We start from the raw sequence: 19,076 nt of genomic DNA, 5'->3' as shown, positions 1-19,076 counted from the left end.
GCCTTACGCTGGCTTTAACTACAGCAAGAAAGAAATGAGTTTCCTATTCATTTTGCTTGCACCTCAGCTCCGCTATCTTCCTAAACAGATTTTGGATTTCCAAGTGGTTTTGAACAAATGGGAACATCATGAAATTTTCCTGGGGGTCCCCAAGGCTCTCAAAATGTTTGCAGAAGCAAAGTTTTCACCTTTCCCCACTAGCACAAGCTATGGGGTTTACCCAGGGAGAAGTGTTCGAATCAGCAGACGCTCTCGGTTGGGTATCACAGCAGAACAACGCAGAAATGAAGTGATTTTTCCATCTTTAGTGCTGTATTTCTGGCAGGGGATGATGCTTAAATCACAGCTGAGGCCAAAATCCCCTGGGATGTACCGTTCTCCGGTGGGAGGCAGCAGAGCTCCGCGAAGGTATCCTTGCCCCAGGGTCAGCCCTCTGGCACCTACCCATCTGCTGGAGGTCCCTGGGGAGGGAAGAGAGCCAGGGGCTGGTGGTGGGAGGCTCTGTGCCAGCCTCAGCACCCACAGGCAGGGGCTGCCGGCTGCAGGCAGGGGCTGCCCGCTCATTGCTCACCCCGCTCGGGAAATGCAGCGAGGAGAGGGAGGAGGGAAAAAAAAGCCCCTAAATGTCAGCAGCAGATGAAGGGTGTTGGAAAATTTAATCTTCCAACTTTCTCAACTAATGTGACATTTGGATTTCCTCCTGATAAGCTATCAGCCCCAGAAGTTTCTTTCTTTTGCCTTTTTTCTTTTTTTTTTTTTTTTTCCCCTTCTTCTCTCCTCTGGCTGGTAATTTAAAAATAAATGGTCTAGAAAGATCTCTAAACAGTACCTTTGGCAAAGATTAAAAAAAGCGAAGGGGGATAGGGGAGCAGGCTGGCGGGAGAGACTGATTGTTATTTATAACCTGAGCTGCTATAAAAGCAGGAATGTGGCTGGAGAACACACCGGCTCCCTCCCTGGCATTAAATTGCCACATTTCAAGAGAAGCTGAGATATTTAAGAAGGAGAAAGGCCCTTTTGCATGGGCCTGGAGTTTCTCAGCCATGTGCCGGGGGCTGGCATTTATATTCATTATTAGCAGTAATCATGGCGTGTTGATATGGATATTTCACTGGCTTTTCTGGACTTAGCATGGATGGGTGCCCCTGGGAAATGTAAAAGGATGTGTTGGGATCTCGGGGTGATACATTCTTGATTGGGCATGTGTGGGGAAGGATGTGGGATGCAGGAATGCTGTGGGGGTGCTGCGGCTCGCAGGAGCTCTGCTGGTGCTGGGAGTACTGAGAGGAACACCGCAGGAGAAGGCTGTGGCTACCTGGTGTGTCCATAGCTGCGAATCCCCAGCTGGCAACCTGGAGTGGCCACCTGCGCCACTAGTCAGATCAGCCCTGCGTTTGTCACCAGTGCTGCCATTTAAGCAGTCATCATTAGCTGTGATGGTTCGTTCCCATGGAGATGAGCAATGAACGGGGGTGTCTGCATCCATGGGAGCTGCCTGGCCAAGGCATCGCTGCTGCGCCAGGTCACAGCCCCAGCTCGATCTGCAGCTCCAAACCCTGTCATTGGTGGGGACCCCCCCGACAGTCCTTGTGCCCGTGGGCAGGCTGGCTCTCCTCAGCCAGCACCAGCCTGGATGTGATGGAGGGCAGCTATTTGCCAAAAGCATGGCAGCCTCCAATAAAACTGTTGGGTGGTGCCACTGGTGTTCACTGGGTGTTGGGACATTTCTGGGTTTTGCCCCCTGTCTATCATTTTGGGAGACTCAAGAGAAAATGCTGTGACTGGCAACCCAGCTGCTAAAGCACTGAAGATGGCAAAAGCTCTCAGCACATGATGACTTCTTGCTGAAGCAATAAATACGTGTAATATTGATATATTGCCATGGAGTCGATTTCTAATGGTGTGTAGCAAATAATATATTCAAACTGTAGCATCTATTTGTGTTACGTTGTACATATGGTAACAGATAAATAGATGTTTCCAAGTTCTTTTGAAATGTAATGATGAGAAATGCTGCAAAATCTGGCTGGGGGCCTGCCAAGATGCTCGCAGTTAAACCAGTGTAAATCCAGGAGAACTTGCATCATCTTTTCCTTTGCTCTGATATAAATTTAATGCAGAATTTCTTCCTCCAGCCTTCCTGAGGTGGCTTCTTATAGCCCCAGCCTAGCACCAAGATGCTCCCATCCCTGCCTGGGGTGGTGACAGCTTTGCCTGCCTCATCCGGGTGGAAATGACCCCATTTCAGAGGCCAAATTCAGCCTGGCTTAAACAGGAATAACTTGGTTCAGGTCAGGAGATTTATGGATAAAGGATAAACGTAGCTTGGATAACATCAGCTCTTTCCACGAGTCTCTTTGCCATATAGGTGTCAGTGATGCATGAAGTGTCCTACGTATAGATAGCTGTATATTTGTCTCCGAGATCTATACATATGCCTCTTTACAGCTATATGAATGAGAGCAGCCAGACAACGCCGAACCTGGCAGAATACAAATTAGCCCTTCAGAAGTGGGTGATATAACGGAATAATGATAAACAGAGGAGTGGTAATTATATACAGTAGTTCCAGCTCTGGTGAAGTGGGGAATAACCATGCCAGCATGGGGGAAGCAGGGCGGGTTGGATTTTCTTGGCTGCCAGCGGTGGTGGGTGCAGTGGATGGGCCTCACCCTGGCGGGGTACCCCACCGATTTGAGATGGGAGGGACAGGGAGGTGTCACCAGGACTTTGCTGAGCTCAGGAGAAAAAAGGTTTTTGTGTCAAAGCAGAGTTTTTGGTGCTGCAGGTGCCCTCAGGACCATGGCTTTATCCTGTCTAAAGTCTGTTTCCAGCAGGCACCTCTAAATCACTGTCCCATGCTCGGAGAGGTTGGCAGGGGCAAACTGTTGTGTGTGTAACTGCTCCCCCCATGAGATCTGAGCCCCACATCGATGGCAGGCTTGGGGCTGGATCCACTCTCCGGAATAGCCCGTGGCACAGCACGCAGCCGGGGTACCAGCTCTGCAGTGGCATCGTGGCTTTGCAGGGGCTCCAGCAGTCGGTTTTGTGCCTTTTCTCTGGATCTATGTGAAATTGAGAGAGTAATCTGGATTTCAATCTTGGCGATGTGGGGACGGTCCTTGCCCACCTCCCGCATCACTACTGTGGCTGTAATTGAGTTCAGAATCTTTCTGGGTGGCTGGAGCCCCCGTGCCAGGATCAGCTTGGTGGCATTTTTACACTCGCAATCCATTGGCTGGAATTAAAGCCCAAACCTCGCATATCAATCCTGTTATTCTCCCGAGCTGTGGCGAATGGCTTGGCCACCCCTCACAATGTCAGGGGAATGTCACCGCCTCGGTGGCTGGCAGGAGCTGGCACAGGGGAGGTGGCATCTCTCCATGTCATCTGCAAAGGGGAAACAGGGAGGAGGCCAGGATGGGTGTTAAACGAGCTTCATAGTTTATTTCCCAAACACATCTTCCTTTAAATATATGGCTTTTCCCATGAGAAATTCAGATCTTTTGTCCCCTGGGTTTTGTCAAGAGAAGCCTAACTGGTGGGAGAGCCGCTTGCATGGGGCCGTCAAGGACAGTAGGATGGGGCTGTTCCCTACCCCCCGGCCCCGCTGGTGCTGGGGTGCTTTGCTGTGGGACAGCATGGGGCATCCCTCCGGGCAGCCAGCCCTGGCACAGCACCGCACGAGCCCTGCCTGGAGCTGCTCACACTTCCAGTCACGTCTGCTGTCGTTTCTCTGGGGCTGATCTCTGCTACCGCAATCAGATGGCCTTACACGGGCTCCGAGATAGGCACTTCACTTGGGAGGAGGCACAAAGGGAGAGGCACTGAGCTGCTTCTCGAGGGCAATTCAGTCCCTCACCAGGCGGCTCAGTGGCTGGATCTGCTCCTGCTCTCCTGCACCCACCTCTGCCCCTTTTGCTCCCGCAGCCAGGGGCCATGGGAAGGCAGCTGGAGCCATCCTGCTCCCCAGCTTGGGCTTGGCATGTCCCTGCCTCTGTGTTGCCAGTCCCTGCCTGCGGATGGGGCAGGCAGCTCTGTGCTTAGCCACTCTTCAGTGGGGATGTAGCTCTGGAGGCACAAAGGGCAGATGCTGCAGCATCCTCATCCTTCTCCTCCCCACCCTGAGCATCTCACAGCTGGCTGCAAACAGCCTTCCCCAGCTGCTGGGCCCATGGCAGGGACGTGGCAGCGCAGAGCCGGCACATTCTCCCTGGTTTCTTTTCTCCCGGTGGGATGGTGAAGGCGATCTCCCCAGCTCTGTAGTGAGGCCACTCCCTTTCTCCCACTTCCCTGCATGGCCCTGTGCCTCAGCTCTGACCCTGTCCCCCTGCCTGCAACCACCCAGCCATTCTGCCTGCCCTGGCTCAGCCCTGCCCTGCCTTGCCAGAGGGGTTTTACCCCCAGTGCCAGACTGGCAGCAGGGCCCCGGGAAGGGAGAGGAGGGCCGGGAAGGCGAGGGAGCGCGTTCCAGCACTGGCAGTGGGGAATTCACCGTCTCTCCACCATAATTAAATATTGTTTGCATTGCTTATTGACAGAGCGCTAAGCTGCACTCCGTTTTAATTTGTTCTTTGATAGTTGCCTTTTGCTGCTAATTGATTTTCAAGGCTTTTTTTTTTTGGTTTGGGTTTTTTTTTGTCTGATTTAATACCTGACGTGCTACCAAAGCTGGAGAAGCAAGGGTAACTGGAGCTCACCTTCGTGCCCACCTGCTCCTGGCATCCACTCCCCTGTGCCGCTGGCATGGGCTGGGGGCCAAATCCAGCAAGAGAGCCAGCATTGCTGGTCTCTGCAAGGGGGACGTTTGGTGATACACTTTGGGCGGTGGTGTTCCTGGCATGCATCCAGGGCTGGCACCCCCGGGTGATGCCATGTGCTCTCCTTCTTCCCCAGGATGATCCTGATGGAGAAGAGATCGAGAGGGAGAAGTCCAACTCCTTGAAGCTGGAGTTCACCGACGATGCCAACTTCAAGACCAAGGTTAACTATTCGTACGCTGCCGTACAGATCCCCACGGACATCTACAAAGGCTGTGAGTGCCCCTCCTCACCCGCTCCGCTCCGCTCTGTGCTGCCAGGCTGGGCTCAGCTTCCACCTCTCCTGCTTGGGGTGTTGCAGCCCTGGGGTGCCCCAGCTGGGTCTCGGTGCCAGGGCAGGCTGGCTCCCAGCTGAGTGGGCACTGAGAAGAGTCAGAGTCACCATGTCAGGACAGAGGTGACAACATATCCCTCCCCAGGGACCCTCAAGAGGGGTAATTAGGAAGGGATGGAAATTATGGCACAGGGTAAAGCTCAGCTGCACCCACACAGCTGTGATCCTCCCCGTAGAAGAGCTCAGCAAAGCTCTAGGAGGTTCAAAGCAGACACTGGAGACTATCAGAGGGACGGAGCAGCTCTGTGCAGGAGCAGTTACAGAGGCAGCAACTCCCGGCTGACAGAAGGGAGTGAGATGGGGCTGGGCAATGGGAGAGGGCGAAGCAGAGATACTTCCTCACTGGCTTCGGGCTACTTGAGGCTGAGGTTATGAAAAGGGAGAGAAAGCAGCTGAAATCCGGCAGGAAGGCAGCCGAGGGCGATTGCAGGACAGTGCGATGCCGCCCCGGGGCAGTCCCCGCTGCCTGGAGCGTGCTGGGGGTGTCAGCCCCGTGGCAGTGCCCCTGCAGCTGCCCGAGGGCACCGGCTTCTCCAGAAGGGAGGACTTGGTCGATGGGCCAGCCCAGGAGCAGGCAGGGAGGGATGGACAGACAGACGGATGGCAGGTGGGATAGGACATGCCACACCAGCTTTCAGTCCCCACCGGGAGGTGACACAGTCCCCGAGCTCCAGAGCCCCCTCCTCCCTCGCCCTGCTGCGGTGGCACATGGTGACAGCTGGTCTCCATTTCCCTCTAGTGGCTGCTCTGCACCGAGCTGGGGACCACTCCCAGTCGGAGATCATCCTCCAGCACCTGCGGGCCACATCCTGCACCCAGACCCTGCTCTTTGGGGGTACCCCCCATCTCCCCACACTGCTGAGTGCACCACCATCCCCGCACCCCCTTGTTTCGGTGGCACTGGCCACTTGCCTCAGGTTCCCGGGTGGTCATGGACCACCGTGGTGATGGGGGCTGAGCTCATGTTCCTGCCCTGAGCGGCGCTTTCCCAGTACATGGACTCATTACTGGCACGGCCGTGCTCAGAACCGCATCGGTGCAACGATTTCACCATGGCGGCAGCAGTGGATTAGAAATTTGCAATTAGTTTTATTACCCAGCTAGCGCAGGCCGGGCAGCTAATGAAGCACATCACGCGAGCAGGGTGGGCTGCGCTGGATGAAATATTCATTACTCCTCACCCCTGCTCACCAGCCGACGCCACGGCTGATGCCCTGCCATGGCCACATAAATCACCCCGCTCGGCCGTGGGATGAGAGCGAATTGGAGATTAACGTTCTCCAGAGACTCACAGTTGCTCGGAGAGGGATGCTGGAGAAGGGACGGGACAGTGCGGGGTCCCAATAGGGTGACATCCTCCTAACCACGGGCACAGCAGTGTGTGGGCACAGGGATCAGACCATATCTGGCCACACCGGGGTGCTCCAAAAAGCCAGGGTGCAGGGCAGGGTGCTCGGCTGCTGCACCCCAGAGAGAGGGTTTGTAGTGAGGGCACAGGGCCAACCATGTGCCCTCTTCTGCTGGGGACACCAGCAAGCATGGCCGGTCCCCACAGAGCCATGGGTGAGGAGCATCTCCCCAGTGGGACCTGGCGGAGAGGCACTATCGCTGCCTGGCACGCTAATTAAACCAGTGCGGAGACACCCTCCACCGTCACCCCTCGCTACACACACAAATTACATCCTATATGTGTTTTATTTACTGTGCCGTTTTTAATTAAATCTGCAATCACTCGCTGGCAGGGTGGGGCTGGGCTCACCCTGATGGGGACAGGGACGAGATGGGGACAGGGATGTCACTACCAGGACTGGCAGTTCTGGCCTCGACCAAGGGGGACAGGAGCTGTCCCGACCCTGGACACAGCCTCTCATCCGATGAGCAATAGCTCATCATCCTGTGCATGTGGAGAGTGGAGGGGCTGTGTTTGTGCACAGGGAGGGTATAGGGGCTGCATTCATGCACAAAGACGGTATAGGGGCTGCATTTGGTTGCAAGGATGGTATAGGGCCTGTGTTTGTTCACAGGGATGATATGGGGGGCTACATTCATGCACAGGGAGGATACAGGGGCTGCATTCATGCTCAGGGATGATAGAGGGGCTGTGTTAGTGCACAGGGAGTATGTAGGAGCTGCATTTGGCACAAACCTGGTGTGGCTGATGGGCCACGAGGGACTGGGGCTGCAGGCACAGCCAGGGCTCTCGGGGACATGTTGGTGCCCAGCCCAGTGCCCGGCAGAGGCTGGCAGCACTGTTTGGGGCTGCTCCAGGCAGGCAGGAGCCTGGCAGACTGCATGCAGCCCCTTCTCCTGGGAAAAACCACATCCTGTGACGGAGCCAAACAAGAAATCATCCTAAGTGCCCAGATAACAGCGCTCTGTGTGGGCATGATGCTGAGAAATGGCTGGGGAGATACGGCTGGAGTAAATTGCGGTTTGAAGGTATAGCTGCCTGAGGGAAGAAGTCTTCTTCAGCAGTGGTGCTGGGATGGAGGGATCGGGGATTCACCCTAGGTGAAACCTGCCCGCGTCCTGCCAGCACCTCAGGGCTGTGGCGAAGGCTTGAACGGGTGATGATGGTGTTTCGAGGAGGGACAAGTGTGGGAGGAAGCCTTAGGAGAACTAAATATACTCCTCAAATGCACATCGGCTCCCCTGCAGTACTGCACTGGTTGTTCTGCCCAATGCTGAGCAGAGGGACTGCTTCTGGGAGCCCTTGCACCCCAAAAATGCCTTGAGGGTCCCCCAGGAGGGAGCAGCACCTGGCCTTGGGGTGCTGCCGGCTCCCTGCTCCTGCACACAGCAGCTCGACTGGCTCCCCCATGCCACGGTCCTGGGGTGGCCCAGCACAGGCTGCCGGGGGGCTCCCAAGTGTTTGGGGTGCCCCAAAGAGCCCTGTGAGTGTCAGGAGATCCCACTGTCCCTGAGACAGCATCCCCACTGGCTGGCCAGCCCCATACCTGCTGTGCTGCCCCCCCACACTCTGCCAGCCCCCCTTGATTAATCACAGGCTGGGGCTGCCGACAGCTTATCTTTTGCTTTAATAGCTGAATAATTTAAAACTGCTGTTTGCCGGCATCTTAATTGCTTTTGCGTCAGGTGCGGGGCCCAGCGGGAATGCAGAGCGGGGCCCGGGAGGCTCCGCGCAGCCCCACGGGGATGCAGCCCCTTGGTTTCCCAGCTGGTGGCTGTCCCCGGGGAGTGCGGCTGGCACAGTGGCGGGAGGAGTGGGGTGGTTTGCTGGGAAGGGGGTGAGATGGCAAGCCAGCCATCCCCATGGTGGCTGTCCCTGCCCCAGAGCTGGGAGACAGGGGTGGGGAGCACTCAGGGGAGATCTGGAGGGTGACTCTGGGGACAAGGGACAGCAGGGTGATGCTGGAGTCCCATGGGAGCAAGGGGGCCAGGGGGATGCAGGGACAGATGTGGGCTCCTCCATGGGCAGGGGCAGAGGGAACACACTCCCTCTCCCTCTCTGCCATCACTGCGGGGACACCGTGGTCCCTGTCACCCCCCAGCCCACCCCCAGCTCCACTGCTCCCTTGTACCCACCCGCCCGCCCCCAACTCTGTCTCCCACAGCCACCGTCATCCTCAACGAGCTGAACTGGACGCAGGCGCTGGAGGACATCTTCATCGAGAACCGGAAGGAGGATCCCTCCCTGCTCTGGCAGGTGTTTGGCAGCGCCACCGGCGTCACCCGCTACTACCCTGGTGCGTAGCAGGGGGTGGGGGGGGCAGTTACTGGGCGGGGGGGCGCTGGCCAAGGGCAGCCCAGGCCCTTCTCACCATGAGATGTGAACGAACATCCCCCAGCGCCAGCCCTGGGTGCTGCCTGGCACACATAACCATCCTGTGCCAAAGCCCGTTGGTGTGAGCTTCCAGATGGAGCCTGCCACCTCCTCGGCCCTGGGCATCCCTCTGCCCCATCCCCTGTGTCCCTCTGTCCCCCCCCCCACCACAAGACAGCCCCACCTTGCTCACCACCTGCCTTCCCTCCACAGCCACCCCGTGGAGAGCCCCCAATAAGATCGACCTCTACGACGTGCGCAGGCGGCCCTGGTAAGGGGGTGCTGGGTGGGGAGGGGGGTCCCTTCGCCAGCCCTCCCAGCCAGGAGCAGCCAGCTCCGTCCCCTTTTCATTTCACACATGGCTGGCATTGGCAAATGGACACAGTAACATGGGCAGGAGCATCCAAACTGCAGCTCTCCGCTCCTGCTCCCCTCTTCCCAGGAAGGCAGAGTGGAACGGAGAGATAAATCCTTGGATAAAGATCAAGCATGGATTGCTGGCCCTCGCCCTGCTCCCCGCTGCAGCCACGGCTGCCAGCGCTCAGTCCTGACCAGCACTCCTATCCAAAGGGGAAAACAACCGGCTCTCGGAAACCATGAGCCGGGCGGATGGAGAGAGAAACGGGCAGGCAGCGCCAGGCTGTGGTTAAGCGATAGCTGCAAGCAGCCGTTTAGCCACGCAGCGAGTGGCAGGACTGCATCGCTTGCCCTTAGCCCAGGTAGACCTGCCAGCTTGGCAGCACTAACTACTGTGCTGCCCGGGGGGCTGGGGATGCTGCGGCCCCATCCTGCCCGTGGTTGCTGCCTAAAAATGCAGGCATGGAGAGAAAAGTGGTTGCAGGTCTCCGGCACATGCCTGGGGAGTTGTATATCCTGGGGGAGCACCCCTTGCCCAGCCCCCTGCCCACGCCAGAAGCTGCCCCCTCTCCTTGTCAGAAAATTAGTGGCCCTGCTACTATGGTTAATTGTCTTTGATTACTCCACATTAATTATTAACTGTTCTCTGTCAGGGTAGCCATGCAGCTTATGGGTGGAGGGGGGACTGCTGGCATGTATGGGGGCTACCAAGCCTGGCTAGCCTTGCTCCCTGCCCAATAGCCAGGCTAGCCACCTGCTTGCCCACCCAGCCACAGAGGAGCAGCAGCACCCTCCATGCTGGGGGGCAGCACACACCCTGGAACACCCTTTTGGGGTCCTCTCCTGCCCTCGTGCCCTGGCACACAGCCCTCACCATTCCATTGCCGGGCCCGGCAGGGACCATGTCCTGCCCACAGCCTCGGCGGGGCTGCCAGCACCACCCACCTGCCTTCCCCTCCCTTGATGAATGGCACCATTAACCACAGCCTTCTCCTGCGGAGTCCAGGGTATTCATCTGAGCAGGGCAGCCAGAGATGGATGCGCTGCCACAACCCATTATGGGCAGCATCTTAGTTGGGTTCTGTGCTGGCAGCCCAGCCCCGGGGAGTGGGGAGTGTTGGAGGGATGCAACATCCACACCGCGAGGGCTCCATGTGCCAGCATCCCTTATCCCACATCCCACCTGGGTAATCACTTGTAATTAGGGAACATCAGGACCTGGGATTAGCAATCAGAGCCTGCCCCTTCCCCAGTCCCCCCCAGTAATGGTGAGTAATTGATACTAATAACACACTAATTAATTTGCATCAGGCCTGATCCTGATCAAGCCAATAATGAGGCTCCCTTGGACTTCAGCCGTGACAGGATCAGGCCCCACGCGGTGGGATGAGGGGGCTGGGCTGTGCCTGACTGCTGGTGGGACAGGTGCTCAGCAGCTCTGCCCCACGCAGGATGGCACAGCAGGACCAGGTGCTTTGAGGGACGAGGAAGGGTTTCCTAATTGTTTTCAGGGAGGAGGATTTATATAGTATTATTATTTTTCCTACTCATAGCTAAAAATAACCTAATCAGCCTGGCCTTTGAAGCTACCAGGGGGGTAAATAGCATCTTAATATGGATGTGTGTGTCAGCATAATCAGCGCACAGAAAAGGGCCTGCGATGATGGAAGAGTTTAGCATTTAGAGCTCATTAGGCTGATACAGTACCGAGCGGCAGGTCACTGGTGCTCTGCCATGCCGTGCCGTGCCGCATCCTTGCCTCTGCTCGCCTGCCACTGCCTTGTACCCGCTCCTCACCGCGGGGTGACCGCAGCCATGGATGTGCGGGTGCTCTCGGCATGGCTGCCCAGCCACCTGTGCCATGGCAGAGCTTTGCTCTCGAGCTTCACCCAGCAGGGTTCTGGCCCCCCCCACAATGAGTTGACCCTGCTGATGCCCCTCTGCACTCTGCAGGTACATCCAAGGTGCATCCTCCCCAAAGGACATGGTCATCATCGTGGACGTGTGAGTACACGGGTGGGGGCGGTGGCCAGGTTGAGCCAGGCCAGGATGGTGGCAGAGCTCCCCCAGGTGCCACTGTCCCAGTGGTGGCTGCGGGGAAGCTGCGTGGGACAGCGCTGGCAGCGAGCCCCGTGGGCCCTCACTGCCGAGCCCCCAGCACCCCTCTCTCCTGCCAGGAGCGGCAGTGTGAGTGGCCTCACCCTCAAGCTGATGAAGACCTCGGTCTACGAGATGCTGGACACCCTCTCAGATGATGACTACGTCAACGTGGCCTCAGTGAGTGCCATGGGGCAGGCAGCAGGGCTGTACCCCTGGGCAGCTCCCAGCTCCCCACCATGGGAGCACTTTGCCCCCAGACCCACCTGGCCAGGGGCTCTGCAGAGCAAGAAATGCCTTTTTTTTTTCTTCTTAACCACACACCTGCACATAAGCAAGGAAATGGCTGCTTGGGGCTTGGTTGATTGTGGTAGTGAATGAAAGCTGCCCCCATCATGGGGCATTTGTCAGAGATGCTCCCAGGACAATCCCAACCAGCTACCTCCTGTCTGTCACCAGCCAGTGCCATCACACCCCCCACGGCGTTGTCACCAGCCCGTGACCTCACGCAGCAGTGGCCATACCACCTCATCTGTGTGTCGCTGGGCGCCCAGCCCATGCCGGCCCTCCCCTGTCTGGCCACAAGCACGCCGGTGCTAATTAACATGTCTGGCCTGGCTCCGTTAGCTGGATCACTGCTCCCCTAATGAATGGGCCCTATTGCCAGCAAATGAAGCCGTAAGCGAGAGGCAGCACCTGCTCCCGCTGGCGGCACCGCGCGGCACGCTGCTTGCATGAGCCTGGGGGGTCTTGCAGAAGTGAGGGTGCAGGCAAGCCCTGTGCTGGCAGCGCCCACTGCCAGCACCCACACCGTGTGGCTCAGTGCTGGATTTGGCCCAAGCTAAGCCCTGGTTTCAGCATCAGCCGTCCCTGAGACATGGGACACGGGATGGTCCAGCACCTCCCGCCCGTGGGAGCTGAGCGTGGTGGGTGGTTTGTGCCTGCCGGGAGCTGCCTCCATTCCCTTTCTGTGACCCGCTCCCCTCCCTTTCGCCTCCCAGTTCAACGAGAAGGCGAAGCCAGTGTCATGCTTCAAGCACCTGGTGCAGGCCAACATCCGGAACAAGAAGGTCTTCAAGGAGGATGTGCAGGGGATGGTGGCCAAGGGCACTACTGACTACAAGGCTGGCTTTGAGTATGCCTTCGACCAGCTGCAGAACGTGAGCTGGGGGCTGGGCTGCGAGTTGGGGGGGGCAGAGTGCACCCATGGGTGCTGCAGGTGATAGGAGAGCTCCAAGCACCCAGCTGCTGCCCAGCACCTGGGGCTTCAGCGTGCAGAGGGCTCCTTGTCCTCCTTTGCAATGTCGAGGGGAACATCCCACCCCCTGGCATGCTGTAGTCGAGGTTCTGCTGGAGCCAAGTTAGCAGGGCTGAGCAGAGGGGGACAGATCCAGCCAGACACCATGCCAGAGGCAAAATAAAGAGGAATGGTGCTATTAGGTGCCTAGCGGGAATAGCCACAACATCATTTCCAAGCAGACAGCATCCCTCCTCCTGCCTGTTCACCCCAGCCACCCTCACCCTGGAGAAACAGTCTGGGAAAACAGATGGGTCAGGGCCAGCCCCATGCCCAGCACCACTCGCTCTGAGTCCGACCTCAGGCACCGTCTCTCTGCCCCGCAGTCCAACATCACACGTGCCAACTGCAACAAGATGATCATGATGTTCACGGATGGTGGCGAGGACCGGGTGCAGGACGTCTTTGAGAAGTACAACTGGCCCAATAAGACGGTGAGGGGCTCTGTGTGCCGGGCTGGGGCCACTTGCCGGGGAGGGAGATGGCTGCTCCAACTCCGTTGCCAGCTTCCACTTCATTTGCCTCATCACCATCCTCTCTCCCCAACAACCTGGTCCTGCACCAAGCCGCTGCCCTGGTAATGGGATGGCTGATGCACCAGTGCCATTTACAGCCAACTCCTACCTTGGTGTGCAGGAGGCATGGGACCAGGCTCCCCACAGGCTACCAAGGAGGGGATGGGGCTGGTGGGCTCCCCAACCACTGGCCCTGGGGGAGCATACCCCAAGCATGGGGACAGGGCTGCTGGTGGGCAGACAAACCAGCAGGAGGGTCTCCATTGCCCCCCAAGATGTGGAGACCTGTGGGATGGGGGGGTTCTGGTCCATGCAGGACCCTCAGAGAGTACAGACCCCTCTGGGTGCAGTGATGCTGCAGCGCAAGGACCCCTGGGGTAAGTAAGTAGCTTGGGCCAACGCAGTGATGCTGGGGGACAGGACTGGCCAGGGCTGGGCAAGGAGAGAGGAGCTGCCTTCTGCCCACCTGCGCTTGGCTGTGGGCAGCAAGGTCTGCGGGCCGTGGCAGGCAGTGCCACACTATCCCCGGGAGGTTGCCATCAGCCAGGAGAACCAGGTGTGGAAGACAAGGGTGCCCTGCGGATGGCCCTCACCACCGTGCTCTGCTGCAGGTGCGGGTCTTCACCTTCTCCGTCGGGCAGCATAACTATGACGTGACCCCGCTGCAGTGGATGGCCTGTGCCAACAAAGGTGAGTGGGGCTGGCACCCGGCGGGTGCAGGGGGCTGTGGGGTGCTGGGCTCACCCCTCGCACGGGGGCTGGCACCAGTGCTCCAGTGCATGCCACTGCCAGCAAGGCACGGGCTGCAGCCCTGGAGGGCAGGACAGCCAGACTGCCGGACAGGCAGACAGCTGGCTCTCCAGCTGCCTTTCTCTTTCTTTTCCAAGGTTACTACTTCGAAATCCCCTCCATCGGTGCCATCCGCATCAACACGCAGGTATGGGAGGGTGCTGGCAGGCAGGGTGCCAGCAGGCAGGCAGCACTGGCCACCTTGCAGCTGCAGGCAGAGCTGCCCTGCCTGGGGGTGTGCTCAGGCAGCCCCAGCCCCACTGCAGAAACCCCAAAGGCTGGCAGCGAGCTGAGGAGCTGAGCCGAGCCCTTAGCCAGGCCTCATGCTATTGAAATAAGTAATTCATCTTCTGCAGCTCCCCATGGACCTGCTGCCTTCCGAGTGACTAATTATGAAACATCAGGCATTAATCAGCACAGAGCAGAGCTGAGCTGAGCGCGGGCAGGGAGTGAGCGTGGGCAGAGAGCAAGTGCGGTCAGGGCCAACCCCAGCAGCATCCTGTTCAGCAGAGCCCCACACCCTGCCCCACTGCCCCTTTCCTGCCCCTTTTCTTCATCGGATGCACACGAGATGCTGTGGTGGGCAGGTGACAGGGGTCCCCAAGCAGGGCAGCCCCTCGGGGCTGGGCTGACATCGTGGCACAGGGGCTGCCCTCCTGCACAGAGGTCTGCCTTGGCAAGGTGAGCCAGGATAAGGGAAACCTGCCCCAGGAGAAGCGACGTGGTCCAAGTGTGATGAAGCAAGCCCAGCCCTAGGGATGGCTGGGAGCTGGCAGGGGGCTCTGGCTGGCACTGCCTGCGGAACGGATGGGGAGCATTCCCAGCCCATGCACAGCCAATGGCAAGTGGTGCCTTGTTTGCATCTTGACAGGCCCATCGTGTTCCCAGCTGGAGCCATTACCCTCAGGTTTGGTAGCTGCCAAGCCTCCTCCCCTAGCTCAGCCTGCAGCTGGGGGCCAGCACCAAGCACCTATCAATAATCCCTGGGACGTGTGTGGGGACAGGGCTGTCACCAGGTTGGGGCAGGGAGGCATCTGGCTCCCACGTCATGCTTTCACCCACCCTGTGTCCCTGCAGGAGTACCTGGATGTGCTGGGCAGACCCATGGTCCTGGCTGGGAACCGAGCCAAGCAGGTTCAGTGGACCAATGTCTACCAGGATGCCCTGGTAAGGACCCCCAGCCCCGGGGTGCAGATGGGGCCACCAGCCCCAGGGTCCCACACAGCACATGTCCCCCATCTCCCTTGCCGGGGGGTAACCCCTCTCTGCTGTCCAACCCCAGCTCTGGGTCCTGGGGCCGGCAAGGGGCCGTGGGACACCTTTCTGTGCTTGTGCAGGGGCTGGGCCTGGTGGTGACGGGCACGCTGCCAGTGTTCAACCTGACGGAGGACAGCAGTGACAGGAAGGTAGGAGACTGGGTCCCACCGCCCTGGCTGCACCGGGACCCCCGGTGTGGGGCTGCAGCAGTGTGGGGAGGGTGCCCTGACACTGGGTACATGGCTGCAGGGGTCGGCACTGGCACCCCTGGGGTGCTGCCTGCTCTGCACACCCTCCCTGGGGTGAGACCAGGGGTGACTTCCATCCCGGGGACCCAAAATGGCCTTGGCTAGCTCTGCCAGTTCAATGGGGATAGCTGGCAGCTGCAAGTCCCAGGGGACTGTGGTGTCCCATGGAGGGCTGCTGGGGGGCTGGCACATCCCACCCTGTGGCCCTGCAGTGTCCAGATCTGACCCACATGTCCCCAGAGGGAAAAGAGATCCATCCCCCTGTTTCCCTGTCCCCATGCTGGCGGTGGCAGGTGACAGCCCTGCTCCCACCCGCCTCCCTCCCTCCGCTTCCTTCCAGAACCAGCTCATCCTGGGCGTGATGGGGATCGACGTGGCTCTCAACGACATCAAGAGGCTGACGCCGCGTTACAATGTGCGTGGGGGCTCCTTCCCCTCTGTCCCTGCCCTGCGCTGCTGGAGCCTGGCATGGGAGCCCGCTGCAGGGAGCCCCGAGCTGCGTCCCCCAGCACCCCATAGCACCTCCAGCAGCTCTGGCGATAGCAGGGAGCAGAAGGTTGCAGGCAGGGATTCAGGCAGGCAGGCGGGCAGGAATCAGATCTGGGTGATGCTCTGGAACCCAGAGCAGAGCTGAAACCCTGACAGGGTCAGCAGGGAATAAACCTTATCAGCCTGGGGAAAGGGGCAGCGGGCAAAATCCAGAGCCAGGGTGAGAGATGCTCTTGGCCTGAGAATAGAAATAGATGGATAGAAAAGGCTGAGCCCCAGGGGTGGCGTGGGGTGAGCTCTGCCTGCAGAGGTGAGGGTGATCGCACCAGCATGGCACGGCACACCGCAGGGCTGCCTGGCTGGCCTCATCCCTCTTCCTGTCCTCCCACAGCTGGGGGCAAATGGTTACGTCTTCGCCATCGACCTGAACGGCTACGTCCTACTGCACCCCAACCTGCAGCCCCAGGTGAGGAGGGGCCCGTCGGGGTGGCAGCGGTGGGGGTTAGCTGGGCCCTGTGGGACACGTGGCTTCCCAGGGTGATTAGGAGCCAAGTGCAGGAATTGTGATGAGTTTGTCTGGACTCAGCAGCAGCTGCAGGAGCCCTGAGCCCTTCCCCAGCTTTCCCTTTCTGCCTGCAGATCATCAATTTCCGTGAGCCGGTGACACTGGACTTCCTGGACGCTGAGCTGGAGGATGAGAACAAGGAGGAGGTGGGCAGACCCAGGGGCAGCTTTTGGGGTACAGGCTGGCCCCCTGTAATCTGCAGTTACAAAGGTCACTCAGCCCCTCCAGCCTGCCCTGGGGAGCACCTCGTCCTAAGGACCCTGGCACAGCTCCCGTGGGGCCACAGCGGGGACGGGAGCTGGGTCACTGTCCCCTGGGTGCCAGGGCATGAGCCTCCCCCAGGCTGCTCGCCCCTGCACCCCGTGGGTCCCCAGTGCCACCCCACTGGGGTGGGTGCCCATAGGTGCATGGCCAGGCTCTGTGGCCCTCAGTCACCTCCTCCATGTCCTCCAGATCCGGAGAAGCATGATTGATGGGAACGACGGGCAGAGGTTCATCAAGACCCTCATCAAGTCCCTGGACGAGGTAACGCTGCAGGGGAAGGGGGTCACGGCTGAAACTACCGCCATGCTGAACACCCAGCCCCGGCGGTGGGGAGTGAGGGGCTGTGTCCGGCACCGGGCTCGGAGCCGGGGTCCTGTATCACGGTGCCAGCAGGGTCCTGGCACTGTGGAGGCCTGACTGGCTCCCTCTGACCTGCAGCAATACATCGACGAGGTGTTCAGGACCTACACGTGGGCCCCCATCAAAAGCACCAACTACAGGTGAGCGGCACTGCCAGCACACCCGCGCTCACCCAGCAGCAGCCAGACCCACACCAGAACAGGGCTGCAGTCTTGTGTCTGCAGCTCAAGAGGTCCCTGAGGCCACCAGGAGCATGTCCCATGCACTGCAGGGTTGCAAACGTGCCGTCACATCGTTGCACACAGCCAGTGATGCTCTAGAGAGCACTCCCAAAAGTATTTGGCACCGCTGAGCTGGGCCACGGTCCCCAGGGCTCAGGACAGGCACTGCAGGGCTGGTGTGCAAGGTGCCGGACAAGGGACACCCCTGCCACTGCCTGCCTGCACAGCCAGGGGCTCGGGCAGGTCTCTGCCTGCTCCAGGATGGGTGACAGTGACACATGCCCACCCTGCAGCACAGGCACTGGCTTCAGAGGCACTGGGGAGTAAAGCTCCCCTCAGCATTTATCACCCAGTTTGCACCAGTTTGGACCAGTAGATGTGTAAAAAAGACCCCCAGCATCATCATGTCCATGCTGTCCAACTTGTGCCACCTTAATCCTGTGAGGAGCCATGTGGTCCCCCTGCTGCCCAGTGTACCCTCCTCCTCCTCACCACCCAGCTCAGGAGGGACTGGCAAGGGTCACAGCCACTTCCCAGCACTGCCAGGTGTCCCCCACCCTGCCCCGTCCTGTCCCCCATAGTGGCACCTCTCTGGAGGCAAGCCAAGGAGGGGACAGTGACACAGGGTGACACGGCTGTGGCCGGGGCTGTGGGTTGATCTGTAGGGCGAAGGGTGCTGCTGGGCGCCCTGCACTCCCATGGCTCTGCACCACAGCAAGGATGTTCCCCGGGGTTCCCTGGGACACCATCAGCACAGGGTGCCAGCAGCACTGTACAGAAAACAGCCACCACCCTTGTCTTGCCATCAGTGGTTTGGAGTGCCACCACCTCTGCCACGCTTGCCAGGGCACCCAGTCCATGCTGCGAGGCGCAGGCAGGACGACTAGCTGGAGGGGTGGCTTGGGGGTTTGTCCAGGTCCCGGTGGCTCAGGTGCAGGTGTGACATCTGATGACAGTCAGGAATGTGGCCCTCACCTGCTGGTGATCACTTATCCCAGGAAGCAGCTGGCACAAACACCATCACCAAAGGCCACTGGCTGCTGCAGCCAGCACCCAGGAGCCCAGCTCTCTCCAGCAGCATGTCCTGTGGGTTCAGCAACCCCAGCACCACCTACTGCCACCTCCTTTCCTGCCCCCATCCCACACCCTGCGTGCCAGACTCCGGGCTGGTGGATCCCTCTCCTTCCTGGCTCACCAGTGGCCGATTCCTGTGTAACGGTTGTCTTCAGTATCTCCTCGCTGGGAAGGTTTTGTCCCTTCTTTTGGGGGCTGTGTCTCTTTTCACCTTCCTTACAGGGATGTCATGTCCCTCTTCCACGTGCATTTCCCTCGGTCCTGGGTGGGTGTGTCCCGCCCATCTCAGCCCTGGCTGGACAGGCTTGTCACCTCCTGTGTTCAGGGGTGCCACCAGGATGACCCTGGGTGCTCTGGGGATGGCCCTGAGTGCCCTGGAGACGACCCTTGGTGCCACCAGGATGGCTATGTGTGACCCAGGATGACCCTGGGTGTGTTGGAGAAGAACCTGGGTGCCTCAGGATGGCAGTTAGGTGTGCTGCGGATGCCCCTAGGTGCCACCAGAATGGCCCTGCGTGCTCCAAACTTGACCCTGGGTGCCCCAGGATGACCCTAGGTGCTCTGAGGATGGTTCTGGTTGCTCTAAGGATGGCTCAGGGTGCTCC

General features: G+C 59.1%; 1 protein-coding gene across 3 annotated transcripts in view; it reads left to right on the top strand.

Annotated features, from left to right (window-relative positions):
* The window catches only part of CACNA2D2 (calcium voltage-gated channel auxiliary subunit alpha2delta 2), a 226,609-nt gene that overhangs the window by 194,768 nt on the left and 12,765 nt on the right, over window positions 1-19,076 (top strand). For all 3 annotated transcript variants that reach the window (XM_074836445.1, XM_074836444.1, XM_074836443.1), the window contains 16 exons: window positions 4,897-5,035; window positions 8,730-8,861; window positions 9,152-9,209; window positions 11,249-11,299; window positions 11,473-11,572; window positions 12,394-12,552; window positions 13,016-13,123; window positions 13,816-13,894; window positions 14,092-14,141; window positions 15,071-15,160; window positions 15,331-15,399; window positions 15,839-15,913; window positions 16,379-16,453; window positions 16,627-16,698; window positions 17,006-17,077; window positions 17,255-17,316. In XM_074836445.1, the coding sequence (XP_074692546.1) occupies window positions 4,897-5,035; window positions 8,730-8,861; window positions 9,152-9,209; window positions 11,249-11,299; window positions 11,473-11,572; window positions 12,394-12,552; window positions 13,016-13,123; window positions 13,816-13,894; window positions 14,092-14,141; window positions 15,071-15,160; window positions 15,331-15,399; window positions 15,839-15,913; window positions 16,379-16,453; window positions 16,627-16,698; window positions 17,006-17,077; window positions 17,255-17,316 (1,391 nt within the window). The remainder of the gene's footprint in view (window positions 1-4,896; window positions 5,036-8,729; window positions 8,862-9,151; window positions 9,210-11,248; window positions 11,300-11,472; window positions 11,573-12,393; window positions 12,553-13,015; window positions 13,124-13,815; window positions 13,895-14,091; window positions 14,142-15,070; window positions 15,161-15,330; window positions 15,400-15,838; window positions 15,914-16,378; window positions 16,454-16,626; window positions 16,699-17,005; window positions 17,078-17,254; window positions 17,317-19,076) is intronic.

This window comes from Strix aluco, chromosome 11 (assembly GCF_031877795.1).
Source record: "Strix aluco isolate bStrAlu1 chromosome 11, bStrAlu1.hap1, whole genome shotgun sequence".
Classification (NCBI taxonomy): Eukaryota; Metazoa; Chordata; class Aves; order Strigiformes; family Strigidae; genus Strix; species Strix aluco.
Note: the sequence above shows the minus strand (reverse complement) of the source record. Positions and strands in the feature narration are given on the sequence as shown.